The sequence below is a fragment of the Megalobrama amblycephala genome, linkage group LG24 (assembly GCF_018812025.1).
Source record: "Megalobrama amblycephala isolate DHTTF-2021 linkage group LG24, ASM1881202v1, whole genome shotgun sequence".
NCBI lineage: Eukaryota > Metazoa > Chordata > Actinopteri > Cypriniformes > Xenocyprididae > Megalobrama > Megalobrama amblycephala.
Window position 1 is genome coordinate 16,065,693 of NC_063067.1, and position 13,370 is coordinate 16,079,062.

A 13,370-nucleotide genomic window follows, 5' to 3' on the forward strand; every position below is an offset into this window, starting at 1 on the left:
CAAAGCCACGCCTCCTTCAAAACACATGAACGCACACAGCAGTCTGCAAAGCATTAAAGCAGAACTAAGTAACTTTTTTTACCTTCATAAATAGTTTAAGTCCTTACGGTGGTTAATTGACTTGTAGTGGTGTGTTTAAGGCACGTCAGAAAACAGCACTTGCAAGTTGAGCTTCGCCGACCCGACATAATCTCACCTCATGTTCATGTTCACGTTCACGCGAGAGTGACAAAATGCTTTACGGTAATTCAAAAACAATGTATATATTATGACTTTATAAGACAAATTACAAAATTACCCACCTCCATCGAGATTTCTTGTACTGTATTTGCAAAACTACTGCGTTGGTGAGCGTTGTAGTCGTTGTAGTCCAGAGCTGCGCTTGGAGTATTTACAACAGTGTGATTCACTGAAGGAACCTGTAGGGGGAGCTTCGCAAATCTTACGGAGTTCCACTTTAAAAGGGGATAGTTCACCCAAAAATGAAAATTATCCCCCTATTTACTCGCTCTCAAACCATCCTAGGTGTATTTGGTTACCTTTCAGATGAACACAATCAGAGATATATTTAAAAACATCCTTAGTCCTTCAAGGTTTATAATGGTTGTGAATGGAGGGTCTAAGCTTACTCCTACATCAGAAGATTACTTATTGGGCTCAAGTTGACTGGCGCATTCTACATATGGTCGTCCACCGGAAGCTAGTTACTTGAATTTATATTTTAAAAATGTATATTTTTATTAGAAAAATGCATCTCTTTGCTTCAGAAGGCCTTTATTAACCCCCTGGAGTTGTATGGATTACTTTTTTTTTAATGGATGGATGCATCATTTTTGGCTTCAAAATGCAGCCCCATTCACAACCATTACAAACCTTGGAGGATCATGGATATTTTTAAACATATCTCCAATTGTGTTCATCTGAAAGAAGATAATCATATACACCTAGGATGGCCTGAGGGTGAGTAAATCATGGGCGTTTTCATTTTTAGATGAACTACCCCTTTAAATTTCCTCATGTCTTGAAGCACATAACCTTGTATTTGGTCCAAATCAATGTTTACATTATGATTGGACAAACATTTTTTGGTCCTTTGACTTCAAAGATACATGTATATTTAATATTTAGACCACTTCTATTGATCGTCATCAGGATAGAGTTTTAACCAGAAGAACAAAAAGTTTATGAAAAACATTTCCTACCCCACCTTTAACACTCCACAAGAACCAAATGAGACCTTGAAGGGATAAAAAGCTCTAGGATTATCAAAAAGCTCTTCATTTGTGTTCCAAAGATGAACGAAAGTCTTACAGGTTAGGAACAACATGAGGGTGAGTAATTAATGACATTTTTGGGTGAACTAACCCTTTAAAAGCGCTGGAAAATAGTTTAAATGTAGTGAGATTCAAACACTTAAGTTCTCAGAGACAAAACCACTATTATTGAATGGAGTTAATTTGCATGATCTGTTACAAATCCCATGTCATTTAAAGAGAAAACACCACAAGCAACATCATTTCCAAAAGATCTTTTATTGGCGCCTTATTTCTTGGATTTGAAGTACTCTTCAATGACGTCCTTAGCCTGGGACTCTTTGCCGTAGTCCTGGAGATGGGAGACGTGAAAGCATTAGATAAGTTAAATACAACTTTAACAAATCAGCTTTAAATACAACTCAATCCTTGCAATAACTAAAAGATAAATAAATCTTCCAGTTATCCAGTAAATTCAGCACTTGTTGCCCTTCTAGGGACCTCAGTAGTCAAAACAGGACCATGAGGCTCGTGTTCAGGCACTCAATCTTGCCAAGACATCAAAAAACAGACACGGGGCATAGAGAGCCAGCATCTGGACTCGACCTGGCTCAAACGCCCTATATTTGAAGCCCAAACGTTCCTTGAACACCAATTGTAAAGTCTACGGTATTTGCTTCTCCCTCATATAACAGAATGCATCATATTTTAGATGAAGGAAACATGAAGTAAATTAAAAACAGACTTTGGATACAAACCTTGATGACTACACAGCTGCAGCCCACCACCTTGCGGGGTTTGCCCTCTCTGTCGATCTTGCATAGACCAACCCACTCACCAAGCTTCTTATTGTCATCAACCTACAGAAGAGAGCACAGATGGTTATATTTAACTCCACACCGATTCAGGCATTTTAACTCAAATCAAGATTATGAGTCCAAATAAGTTCTTGGCAATATCCAAAAGAACACGATTTGCATTAAGATTTTTAATGAGCAATAAAACTTGATTTTCTGAAGAAAACACTAGTGATAACTGCCACAAGAATAGGCTTTAGTCACTGGCAAGAGTTATTAGAATGTTCTGGGAGGTCCAATTCAAAAGAGCCCAATGCCAGGGCTCAGTTCCTACTTTCAATGCAAGTGTGTGGGGTTTCTTTGCCAGTTTTATAGACCACCAGGACGGTGAATTTCAATCCTGGAGACCCACACCACTGTATATTTTGCACGTCACTTATCTGACGCATGCAGCCGAGTTTACAGAAGGCTTTCCTAACATGATCTGAATCAAGTGCGTTTAAGGTAAAAACATACAAAATATGCAGTGCTGTGGGTCCCCAGGATTGAAAACCACTGTGCCAGGAAACAAATAAGTCCAACCGCAAATATCAGCTCAATTTGATAAATCACTTGTAATAAGGACTTTTAGTAATATTGGTTAAATCTTAAAGGGTTAGTTCACCCAAAAATGAAAATTGTCATTAATTACTCACCTTCATGCATATCCAAACCCACAAGACCTTTATCTTTGGAACACAAATTAAGATATTTTGGATAAGATTCGAGAGTTTTCTGATCCCTCCATAGACAGCAATTTAATCACCACTTTCAAGGTCCAGAGTGGTAATAAAGACATCATTAAAATGGTCCACGTGACTACAGTGGTCCAACCTTAAATTTTATAAGGTGATGAGATGTGCGTTTAAAAAAAAAAAAAAAAAAGACGCCTTTATTCAACAATTTATTCTCTTCTGTGTCACGACACATGCGTGTGATGTTGACACAGGAGCCGGCCAATAAGGAGTCGCCGTTCTGACGTAGAACACGGAAGCGCTGCACTGTGTTTACTACGTCAACAGTGTAGGAGACTGACATGGAAGAGAAGATAGTTGAATAAAGTCGTTTTGTTTTTGCGCACAAAGTATTCTCGTTGCTTCATAATGTTAAGGTTGAGTCACTGTAGTCACGTGGACTTTAAAATGTAGGGCTGGGCGACATATCGCATGCAATTGTCACACGCATTTCGTCAGTAAAGCCGGTTCCCCGATTACCGCTAAATCGCCATCACCTGCTTTCAAATGGAGCGCCTTCGATAATGAACGCGATATTGCGTAGCTTGTCAGTGATCTACGGCTCTGTCTATTAAATGCCGCTCCATTTGAAAGCAGGTGATGGCGATTTAGCGGTAATCAGGGAACCGGCTTTACTGACGAAATGCGCGTGACAATCGCATGCGATATATCAGTCAGCCCTAAAATGATGCATTTACTACTTTCTGAACCTTGGATGTGGTAATTATATCGCTTTCTCTTGGGGATCAGAAAACTCAGATTAGCAAAAATCTTAATTTGTGTTTCGAAGATGAACAAAGGTCTTACAGGTTTGAAACAACATGAGTATTGACAATTTTCATTTTTGGGTGAACTAACCCTTTAAAATTTCCCCAATATTAGTATTACTAAAGTCCTTATTACAAGCAATTTATCAAATTGAGCTGAAATTCTAACTTAAAGGCAATAATAATTTTGCATTCATACTAATTTGACAGCTTTCCCACCTTGATGAGGTTGATCTGATGCTCGGCACAGAGAGCCTCCACCAGCTTGACATACATGGGCTCATCACAGTTTGCTGCCAGGACGCAAAGATGAGCCTGGCGCCTGTGAAACGAACAAAGATAGATCATGATGAGCCTTTAAATCTCCTCCAACAGATATTACTGACACATCAACAGCATCTCAGACAGAAATTGGGTAACAAATGGCAGTTGTCCTCAGAGACTTCAGAAGAGGGAGCCAAATTTTCATCATCGATACACAGCAACAGCTTACAGATTTAAAGAAGTTACTCCTTACTTGTCGAGGGCCTTAGCGGCCTCACGGATACCGCGGGCCAGACCGTCGTGGATGAGTGCGGTCTTCAGCACTTCAGGGAGAGCAGTGTTGACATCCATCACACCTCCAGCAGTGATGCTGTGAAATTCATACAAAAAAAAGTTATTACAGTGTAAGAAGAGTCAGGTGTGTGTGCATGTGTTTAATGACCTGCGGCTTCTCAGAATGATGTCTCACTCATAATTAGAGTGAAGGGGTATCCGACTAAAGATTTAAAGTTCATCATAGCCGAGGTCACCCTATGAAGTCACTACTACCATGTAATTTAACAGGGACTGACAAAGAGTTGATATATATTACTCCTGCAATTTCTATATTACACACACTTCAGATGCAAAAGCCTCTAAGTGCCATCTGAAATTTTCTAAAAAATTATAATTTTTAATCAAGCTCACATGTTTTTTTTCAGTTATTTCACTTTAATGGCAATGAATAGGACCTATTAATTGCCATTGAAGTAAAGTTACTGAAACTTAACATACAAGTTTGATAAAATGCTCTTTTTAGAAGAAATGATTTAGAGGCTTTTGCATCTGAAGTCATATACAAGTCACTTCCAAGACTTGTATGACCATCTTGTGGCACAAAAAAAAGGGTGTGTATAACTTAGATACAGAAGGGCCATTATTTACTGCACAGATAAATTAATTAGAATTTATCAATATTGCGTGAACAATTTCAATTAAGCCAATCCTCGCACAAACCAAATAATTTTGTTAAAAAAAAAAAATGAATTTAACAAAATGGCCATGTAGACCACCATTTAGGGTTCTTTTGTGCCCTTTTTTGAGTTGAACAGCCTCTGGTCACAGTTACGTTCAATGCATTACGCAGCTCATTCTGCACTTATTAAACTACGGAAGAAAAAAGTCACACGGTTTCAAAACATGTGGGCGAGTAATAAAAAATAAGTTTGACAGTCCCAAATATTCAATATATTTCCCCTATAAAATGTATTGTAGTTACTGCATACTTTGATGTGGAAATGTGTGTGCGCGCGCAGTGAACACAATCACTCACCCTTCCTCGGCCATTGTAGATTAGCGATGGATGAGAGGATAAACTTCTGAAATAAAGGCATAATATGATCGATATATTAATATCCATTCCTTCCGATACATCTTTGAACACTTTAAAGACAGGATGCTGAATATTTAACACCGATTCTGTCAGAGAACACAGACGATCATCCTACCTTCCCTCTGACTGCGGGTAAAGAGGACGTCATAACGTCGACAACATTGTTTTAAGCGCAAAAGGCCCCGAAGGTGTCCATCTCACTGCCTGCATGGAGACCCACGCGGTACTCTTTTTGTGGGTTTCAGGGAATAGAGTTTGCTTGTTGTGTTTCATAATTGTTGTGTTTTTTAATGTATTTATTTTTAAAACATATTAATGAACGCCATTTTAATGTCCAAAACGATGGCATGAATACCTTCAATCCACCACTAGGGAGCGTTATTTACACGGTAGATACATATAATACGAGCCTCTCAATATTAGTTTTGTACATTTAAATATTTATATATATTAGTATATTTGTTCACACTCAGACCTCTGAGCCATTTTTGCAACTCCTTCCAACCAGCTAGTGTCTGTGTGATTTTAATACATGTGGTTTAAGTGACCAGGGTGCGCTGTAATTAATGTACTGTGTAATCTTTGTGAGAAAAAAAAAAGAGAGAGAAGAAAAGCAAGTTTAGACATGTCACACACTTATATATTTTATGGCATGTGGGAGGAAGAAAGTGTCTCTGCTTGCGGTAGGTGGGGCGGTCAGGTGAACTGTCAAAACTTGCTTTCCTGTTTCTTGAGTTGGCTGAGTTTGCGGTTGGTTTATACGTTCACGCATCTGACTGAAACACCAGTCTACTTCAGCAGCACTTCAGCTCTCAACAAACCTTTTGAACTTATAGAAGATGTCAATCACGGTGTATTTCAGCAGTGTGAGTGGCTCTAGAGAGGTGTGTATCTGTGTTTTTGACTTCTCTGGCTGTCAAGCAGTTGATAATCGTTGTTTGAAACTTAACTTGCTGATATAGACTGATATGTTTTATATGTAGCCACTTTTTTTTTAACGCGCGAGACAGTCGTCTTGTGTCAAATTACATTAGTGAAGTTAACTCCACAGTGAATCAAATATGTCCTCTCCTCTCTTTGTATGTATGTGCGTCTGTTGAAGGATAAAAAATGTCCTTGGTGCTGAATACATTCTTAATTCAAGTCTTTACAAGATTTGAAGTAAATAACTGAGGTAGTTGGGGAGAGTTCATTTCTTGTCACATGTCTCAGAAAAGGAAGTGAAACCTATAGTTTCAAAGTGTGTTAACATTTGTCAAAGATTTATTGTTTTCCATCCATTTCTGCAGGTAAAGCAACATCAGTCTGAGATTTTCCAGTTCCTGGATTCTAAGAAGATCAAGTACCGTACTTTAGACATCACATCTAGCACTGACGTGAAGGAAGAGATGAGGAAGAAAGTGGGAAACCCCTCAGCGATGCCCCCTCAGGTCTTTAATGGGGACAAATACTGTGGGGTGAGTCTCATTGTGCTGTCTTGTTTTTGATACTGGCCTGAAGGTCAAGGGAGAGAAAGTACTCTCTGTTTTTAGTGCATCAAACCAACCTCAAGGGAAATGGTTTAGACAGTCACAGCACTTCTGCACTTTTACTGCAGCGATTCCTCTTAAACAGCTTGAACCTATTTATCATTTGTTATATTAGACCTTCATTGCTATGACTATCTTTAAAAACGACAATTGATGTCATGATAATTTTTTTAACATTTTAATATCGATAGAATTATTCAGATGAATGTTTAAAAAGAAAATATTTTAATTTGAAAAATTCTTATGCATTACACACTAAACATTGTTAAATCTATCAAATAATGTGATTAAAGGGTTAGTTCACCCAAAAATTAAAATAATGTCATTTATTACTCACCCTCATGTCGTTCCAAACCTAAGACTTTCATTCATTTTCATAAATGAATGAAATGATAAAATCCAATGGCTCAGTGAGGCCTGCATCGCCAGCAAGTTAATTTACACTTTCAGATGCCCAGAAAGCTACTAAAAATGTATTTAAAACAGTTCATGTGACTACAGTGGTTCAACCTTAATGTTATGAAGCGATGAGAATACTTTTTGTGCGCCAAAAAAACAAAATAACGACTTTATTCAACAATATCTAGTGATGGGCGATTTACAAATCTTTACGAATCTTTTGTTTCGAATCGCCAAAGTCACATGATTTCAGTAAACGAGGCTTCGTTACGTCATAAGTGTTTCGAAACTTCAATAGTTCACGTGACTTTGGCAGTGTGATACACGCTCCGAACCACTGATTCGAAACAAAAGATTCGTAAAGCTTCATGAAGCATTGTTTTGAAATCGCCCATCACTAGATATTGTTGAAAAGTCGTTATTTTGTTTTTTTTGGTGCACAAATAATATTCTCGTTGCTTTATAATATTAAGGTTGAACCACTGTAGTCACATGAACTGTTTTAAATACGCCTTTAGTAGCTTTCTGGGCATCTGAAAGTGTTAAAGGTGCCCTAGATTCAAAAATTGAATTTATCTCAGCATAGTTGAATAACAAGAGTTCAGTACATGGAAAAGACATACAGTGAGTCTCAAACTCCATTGTTTCCTCCTTCTTATATAAATCTCATTTGTTTAAATGACCTCCGAACAGGCGAATCTCAACATAACACCGACTGTTACGTAACAGTCGGCATCATAAATATGTATGACCCCAATATTTGCATATGCCAGCCCATGTTCCCAACATTATGAAAGGCATTAGACAAGGGCAGAACGTCTGGATCTGTGCACAGCTGAATCATCAGACTAGGTAAGCAAGCAAGGACAACAGCGAAAAATGGCAGATGGAGCAATAATAACTAACATGATCCATGATTACATTATATTTTTAGTGATATTTGTAAATTGTCTTTCTAAATGTTTCGTTAGCATGTTGCTAATGTACTGTTAAATGTGGTTAAAGTTACCATCGTTTCTTACTGTATTCACGGAGACAAGAGCCGTCGCTATTTTCATTTTTAAACACTTGCACTCTGTATAATTCATAAACACAACTTCATTCTTTATAAATCTCTCCAACAGTGTAGCATTAGCCGTTAGCCACGGAGCACTATCAAACTCATTCAGAATCAAATGTAAACATCCAAATAAACACTGTACTTACGCGATTAGACATGCTGCATGACGAACACTTTGTAAAGATCCATTTTGAGGGTTATATTAGCTGTGTGAACTTTGTTTATGTTGTTTAAGGCAAGCGCAAGCTCTTGGGGCGTGGAGCGCAAGCATTTAAAGGGCCACACACCCTGAATTGGCTCATTTCTAATTATGCCCCAAAATAGGCAGTTAAAAAAATGAATTAAAAAAAATCTATGGGGTATTTTGAGCTGAAACTTCACAGACACATTCAGGGGACACCTTAGACTTATATTACATCTTTTTAAAAAAAGTTCTAGGGCACCTTTAATTATCTTGCCATCAATAAAGGCTTCACTGAGCCATCGGATTTCATCAAAAATATCTTAATTTGTGTTCCGAAGATGAACAAAGATCTTACGGGTGTGGAACAACATGAGGGTGAGTAATTAATGACAGAATTTTCATTTTTGGGTGAACTAACCCTTTAAGTTCAGTATCCATGAACTTGTCTGTCAATTATATCAGTTGTAAGTCATCGAAACACAAATAAAACATTTTCTGTGAATGACACTTTTATAGTTATTAAGATAAGCGCACAAAGATCAGGCTGTGTCCTGTAATAAAGCATGGAAATCTTCTAAACAAATAACTGACAGTGCAGTGTTTTGGTTTTGCAACAAGCGTTTTGAACCACTGAGTCTGTAACTGAGAGATACAAAACAGGGCGTAACGTTTTTGTAGTGTATGTTACTGCTATTAATTTTGTTGCGCAAACAATAAGCTTTTGCATATAGGCACATGAGACCTGTCTGGCTTGTTCAGTTTCTTGTAAACAAAAACACACCCATCCACTATAGATGTTTCCATTGCTTGGAATGCACCAGTGGTTTTGTGATCGTCGCCACCCTGGGGAACATCTTGAGATTCTCTTATGATACTCAGAACAGCACATGCCGCTCACAAATGAGCAAATAATCACACAGCTCAGATTCCAGACATGCAGTGTGTCTGGATGTACTTTACCACTAATGCCTGAGCAAATGCTGTAAAGATCATCTCTTGAAGTGTTTATCTCGACTATTATTCTTTCAAAACCACATTTTTATTTGTGAAAACCATAAAAAGTATACTTTATGTATATTCTGTGTTTGTGTTCATAGGACTATCAGAAGTTTTTTGATGCGGTGGAGGATGGGAAACCAGAGGCGTTCTTCAAACTCTGAGCTACTATAAGCACACCACACTAAATCCTTGCATTTTTAAGAGAGAAGATTTTATATGTTAAGGAAATATATATTTTGCACCATTAAATGAAAAAAAAAAGATTTTCTATCAATTGTATCTCTGCTACATTTTGTATCTATGAGTATCTCATCGTGTTTTAGGGTAAAGCTAAGCAACTTCCCTATTTGTCCACTAGGGTGCAGTAATGTCTTAAATACTTCAAATATTTGATACTCTCTTTGCAAATCCACCCTATTATTATTGATGCATTTAATCCATCTGCTGCATTTTCTAAAGGTGAATGTCATTCAAATTAATATATTTTATTAAGTTTATTTTGCATTATGCACTAAACAGTGTTAAATATATCAAATAATATGACTAAATTCAGTGTCCACAGGTTTTTCCTCTTAAAGGATTAGTCCACTTTTAAATACACTTTTCCTGATAAATTTACTCACCCCCATGTCATCCAAGATGTTCATGTCTTTCTTTCGTCAGTCGACGAAAACTCGGAAAACATTCCAGGATTATTCTCCTTACAGTGGATTTCAATGGCTACCAACAGGTTGAAGGTCAAAATTACAGTTTCAGTGCAGCTTCAAGGGCTTTAAACGATACCAGATGAGTAATAAGGGTCTTATCTAGCGAATCGATCGGTCATTTTCGAAAAAAATACAACCGTTTATGCTTTATAAACAAAATATCGCCTTGAACGTACTTTCCGCTTCCGCATTCTTCATAACGCTTACGCTGAATGTCCTACGCTTTCCCTATTCAAGTTACGGAAAAAAACGAAACTGGCGTTCGCGTAACGTTCCGTACATAGGGCAAGCGTAAGGACATTCAAGATGAATGAATGCGGAAGCGGAAAATACGTTCAAGGCGATATTTTGTTTATAAAGCATAAACGGTTGTATTTTTTTCGAAAATGACCGATCGATTCGCTAGATAAGACCCTTATTACTCATCTGGTATCGTTTAAAGCCCTTGAAGCTGCACTGAAACTGTAATTTTTACCTTCAACCTATTGGTAGCCATTGAAATCCACTGTAAGGATAATAATCCTGGAATGTTTTCCTCAAAAACCTTCATTTCTTTTCGACTGACGAAAGAAAGACATGAACATCTTGGATGACATGGGGGTGAGTAAATTTATCAGGAAAAGTGTATTTAAAAGTGGACTAATCCTTTAATTATAAAAGTAGTAAGTCATGGCAAGACAGACTGGACATGTACATTTTATTTAATACAGTTTATTCTTGAAGGGAAAAGTTTTAGCTGAACTTTAGCTTTCTAATTTATAATTAATTTTATATATAATTGTTTATGCATATTAAATTATTTTGAGATCAAGCAATATTTGGCAGACCTGTTGAAGACCTCTTTTCAATATGTCAAAATGTGTATGTTGTTTGAACACCGTATCCATTTTTAATAGTATTCAACTCATGAGTAGCAAACATCTGTATCTATTTATAGAGGAACAATATTTTCTCACGCTCTCTCAACCACTTATGCTAGATAATCCAAAACTGCCACATTCAAAGGCATGCTGGGATATCTGGTGTTCCACTAGTCTTCTTTAAAGTTGTCCACCCACATTATACTATAACAATACCTCATAAAAGTATTTGGACGAGTAATCCAGATAGCACAACACTCGTATTATGCGAAACAATTGATGATTTAAATAAAAAATAAAAAAGCAAAACATTTGTTTTAATTACAGAATGCCACTTGATTTGACATTTTGTTTCATATGCAATATTTTCAAGTGTGAAAAATGCTTTTTAGGGGCCACTGTTCTGAGAAACACAAGAAACCATCAGCTTTTGAATATACTTTATTACAAATTAGATTAATTTATTTAGATTATGAAAGTAAACAACAGTAACTTGTACATAAAAGGAATGACTCTGTTTTACAGAATGTGTGTGTGTGTAAGACAAAATGGGCATAAAACATAATTGTGTCCTGAGAATGGTGTGTGTGTATGTGCGCATAAACATAAATGCAGTGCTCATTCATGTGGAATCATTTAATGAAAGGGTGGGAGGAGCAGAGCAAGAAGTGAACATCATAATGAATAGTCAATGAAAATGCAGAGAAAGTAGGTGAGTGTCTATGTTTTGTTTGGGGTGTTTTGGAGGAAAATGGCAGTAGTTTGTGGAAAAAAAGTGAGTTTTTCCATAAAAACATGTTCCACAAAACCAATTTTGTGAGTAAACCAATATTCTCCCCTGCGTTGTATGATATAAGTGACTGTATAAGCTACATAAACAGTTGAGCTAAAAGTCGAGGCATCACAGTGTGCTACATGCTACATGCTAACATACCCCTGAGAAGAAAAACACACATTAACAGACAATTGAAGAGGAAAGACTGGGATAACCTCAAAAAAGACACATTCTTTAGCATTTTTTTCCACCAGAAGGAACAAAATGCTGTAGGAATGAGATCTGAAATTCCAATAATAAATCATAAAGTGTTCAAATACTGATTTAGGACCAGTTTTACTCTCAGGAAAGCCATTATGAGGCGTGGAAACACTGAGCTCAGATCAGTACTGTTACGCTGAGATCTTAATGCAGCTCAGGATTCTATTTCCTGTTTTGAGTCCGGTTTTGGCTTCTGGTCTGAACCTCTTTTTACAAACGGATCAAAGCCTACGGAAAAGAAAACATTATACTAGATTCTTTTGCTGTATCCCTACATTTCCTTTTGGCCATCTGACTGAGCTTCTTAACTAAGAACGACTTACAAGAGACTTGTACATGCAGCCTTGCATACTTATGATTCTTTTTGTGTAGATTACAACAACACAAGTCTTAAACACACAGAGACACACAAACATACAGGTATAAGTTGACTTCCATCCTTGTATCCAATTTATAAAAGAAGAATAGGCTTTTCATGCAACACATGTACAACAAATGAAAAAACATAACAGCAACACATATAAATAATTAATTAGGCCATAGAAAACATTTGTAACCTCCCTGTGAATGTGTGTTTGAATGAGCAGACGTTTCTTAGGAATAGCTGGGCCGGAGGGCAGCGTGTGTTTTGGCAGAATGCATTGCTGGCAGTGAGGACTTCAGACCAGGAAACAAGAGTTACATCACAGGAGAAAGAGGCAAAACCACAGTGTTTCAATCTATGCAAATGTCAATGACATGGTTTAGGATTCAGAAGCCTGCAGAGAACAAAATTTAATTCAATTAGATGTCAATCTAATAGAGTATAGCCAGTATACACATGAACTACATGACAAAAAAATCATCCTAGTAATCAGTATTTTGCCTGGCTGTCCTGTAAAATATATCTACTTTGTTTTAAGAATGTGTGTGTGTGTGTGTGTGTGTGTGTGTGTGTGTAGAGTGAAGTGATTAAAAGACAAGTGGGAGTGTGTTTGTACCTTTACAGAGGGCAAGCGGAGGAATGAGAACACTGTGTTCGTCTCTTTAGACTGGAAGAAATCTTCATAATCCTGCAAAATGATTGAATGATGATGACTGAGGAGTTTTTAGCAGCTGTTTTTATTACACTATTTGTCTTTAAAATTGGATATTCATATAATATTGACACTTTTATCTGCTAAATATCAATGAACCTACTGATTCAGATGATATAAATTATGCATAATGCCATTAAACATCCATTAACATGATCTCAAATCAAATTATAAACCAGAAACAAAATTAAACAATATATACAGTACAGTCCAAAAGTTTGGAACCACTAAGATTTTTAATGTTTTTAAAAGAAGTTTCATCTTCTCACCAAGGCTACATTTATTTAATTAAAA

The 13,370-nt window shown here is 36.9% G+C and overlaps 3 protein-coding genes and 2 non-coding genes across 6 annotated transcripts in view; 1 reads left to right on the forward strand and 4 right to left on the reverse strand.

Moving 5' to 3' along the window:
- Positions 1 to 1,513: 1,513 nt before the first annotated feature.
- Positions 1,514 to 5,436, reverse strand: rps12 (ribosomal protein S12). The gene is made up of 6 exons (XM_048178527.1): positions 5,342 to 5,436; positions 5,167 to 5,212; positions 4,108 to 4,224; positions 3,810 to 3,912; positions 2,012 to 2,113; positions 1,514 to 1,605 (listed from the first exon to the last, which is right to left on the reverse strand). Exons 2-6 carry the CDS (start codon positions 5,178 to 5,180, stop codon positions 1,543 to 1,545), a joined length of 399 nt encoding a protein of 132 aa, XP_048034484.1. The 5' UTR covers positions 5,181 to 5,212; positions 5,342 to 5,436; the 3' UTR covers positions 1,514 to 1,542.
- Positions 3,985 to 4,069, reverse strand: LOC125260858. The gene has a single exon (XR_007183150.1). It is a non-coding gene; the product is annotated as a small nucleolar RNA SNORD100 (small nucleolar RNA).
- Positions 4,302 to 4,375, reverse strand: LOC125260854. Its single transcript, XR_007183146.1, has one exon. It is a non-coding gene; the product is annotated as a small nucleolar RNA SNORD101 (small nucleolar RNA).
- A 426-nt stretch (positions 5,437 to 5,862) lies between the features above and the next one.
- zgc:153284 (uncharacterized protein LOC751696 homolog) lies at positions 5,863 to 9,671 on the forward strand. Its single transcript, XM_048178528.1, has 3 exons — positions 5,863 to 6,110; positions 6,516 to 6,683; positions 9,496 to 9,671. Exons 1-3 carry the CDS (start codon positions 6,066 to 6,068, stop codon positions 9,556 to 9,558), a joined length of 276 nt encoding a protein of 91 aa, XP_048034485.1. The 5' UTR covers positions 5,863 to 6,065; the 3' UTR covers positions 9,559 to 9,671.
- A 1,716-nt stretch (positions 9,672 to 11,387) lies between these two features.
- sh3bgrl2 (SH3 domain binding glutamate-rich protein like 2) overlaps positions 11,388 to 13,370 on the reverse strand; it is a 53,713-nt gene continuing 51,730 nt past the window's right edge. For both annotated transcript variants that reach the window (XM_048178295.1, XM_048178294.1), the window contains exons 3-4: positions 12,981 to 13,052; positions 11,388 to 12,758 (exon numbers count right to left, since the gene is read on the reverse strand). In XM_048178295.1, coding sequence (XP_048034252.1) covers positions 12,744 to 12,758; positions 12,981 to 13,052 — 87 coding nt within the window. In that variant the 3' untranslated portion in view covers positions 11,388 to 12,743. The remainder of the gene's footprint in view (positions 12,759 to 12,980; positions 13,053 to 13,370) is intronic.

Excerpts from the sequence above, each read along its gene's own strand:
- rps12 (XM_048178527.1), bottom strand. Across the intron at positions 3,913-4,107 it reads GCCGCTAAGGCCCTCGACAA|GCGCCAGGCTCATCTTTGCG; the intron begins GTAAGGAGTAAC and ends TTCGTTTCACAG. Across the intron at positions 2,114-3,809 it reads ATCAGATCAACCTCATCAAG|GTTGATGACAATAAGAAGCT; the intron begins GTGGGAAAGCTG and ends TCTCTTCTGTAG.
- zgc:153284 (XM_048178528.1), top strand. The coding sequence starts at position 6,066 with ATGTCAATCACGGTGTATTTCAGCAGTGTGAGTGGCTCTAGAGAG. Across the intron at positions 6,111-6,515 it reads GTGTGAGTGGCTCTAGAGAG|GTAAAGCAACATCAGTCTGA; the intron begins GTGTGTATCTGT and ends CCATTTCTGCAG. Across the intron at positions 6,684-9,495 it reads ATGGGGACAAATACTGTGGG|GACTATCAGAAGTTTTTTGA; the intron begins GTGAGTCTCATT and ends TTGTGTTCATAG.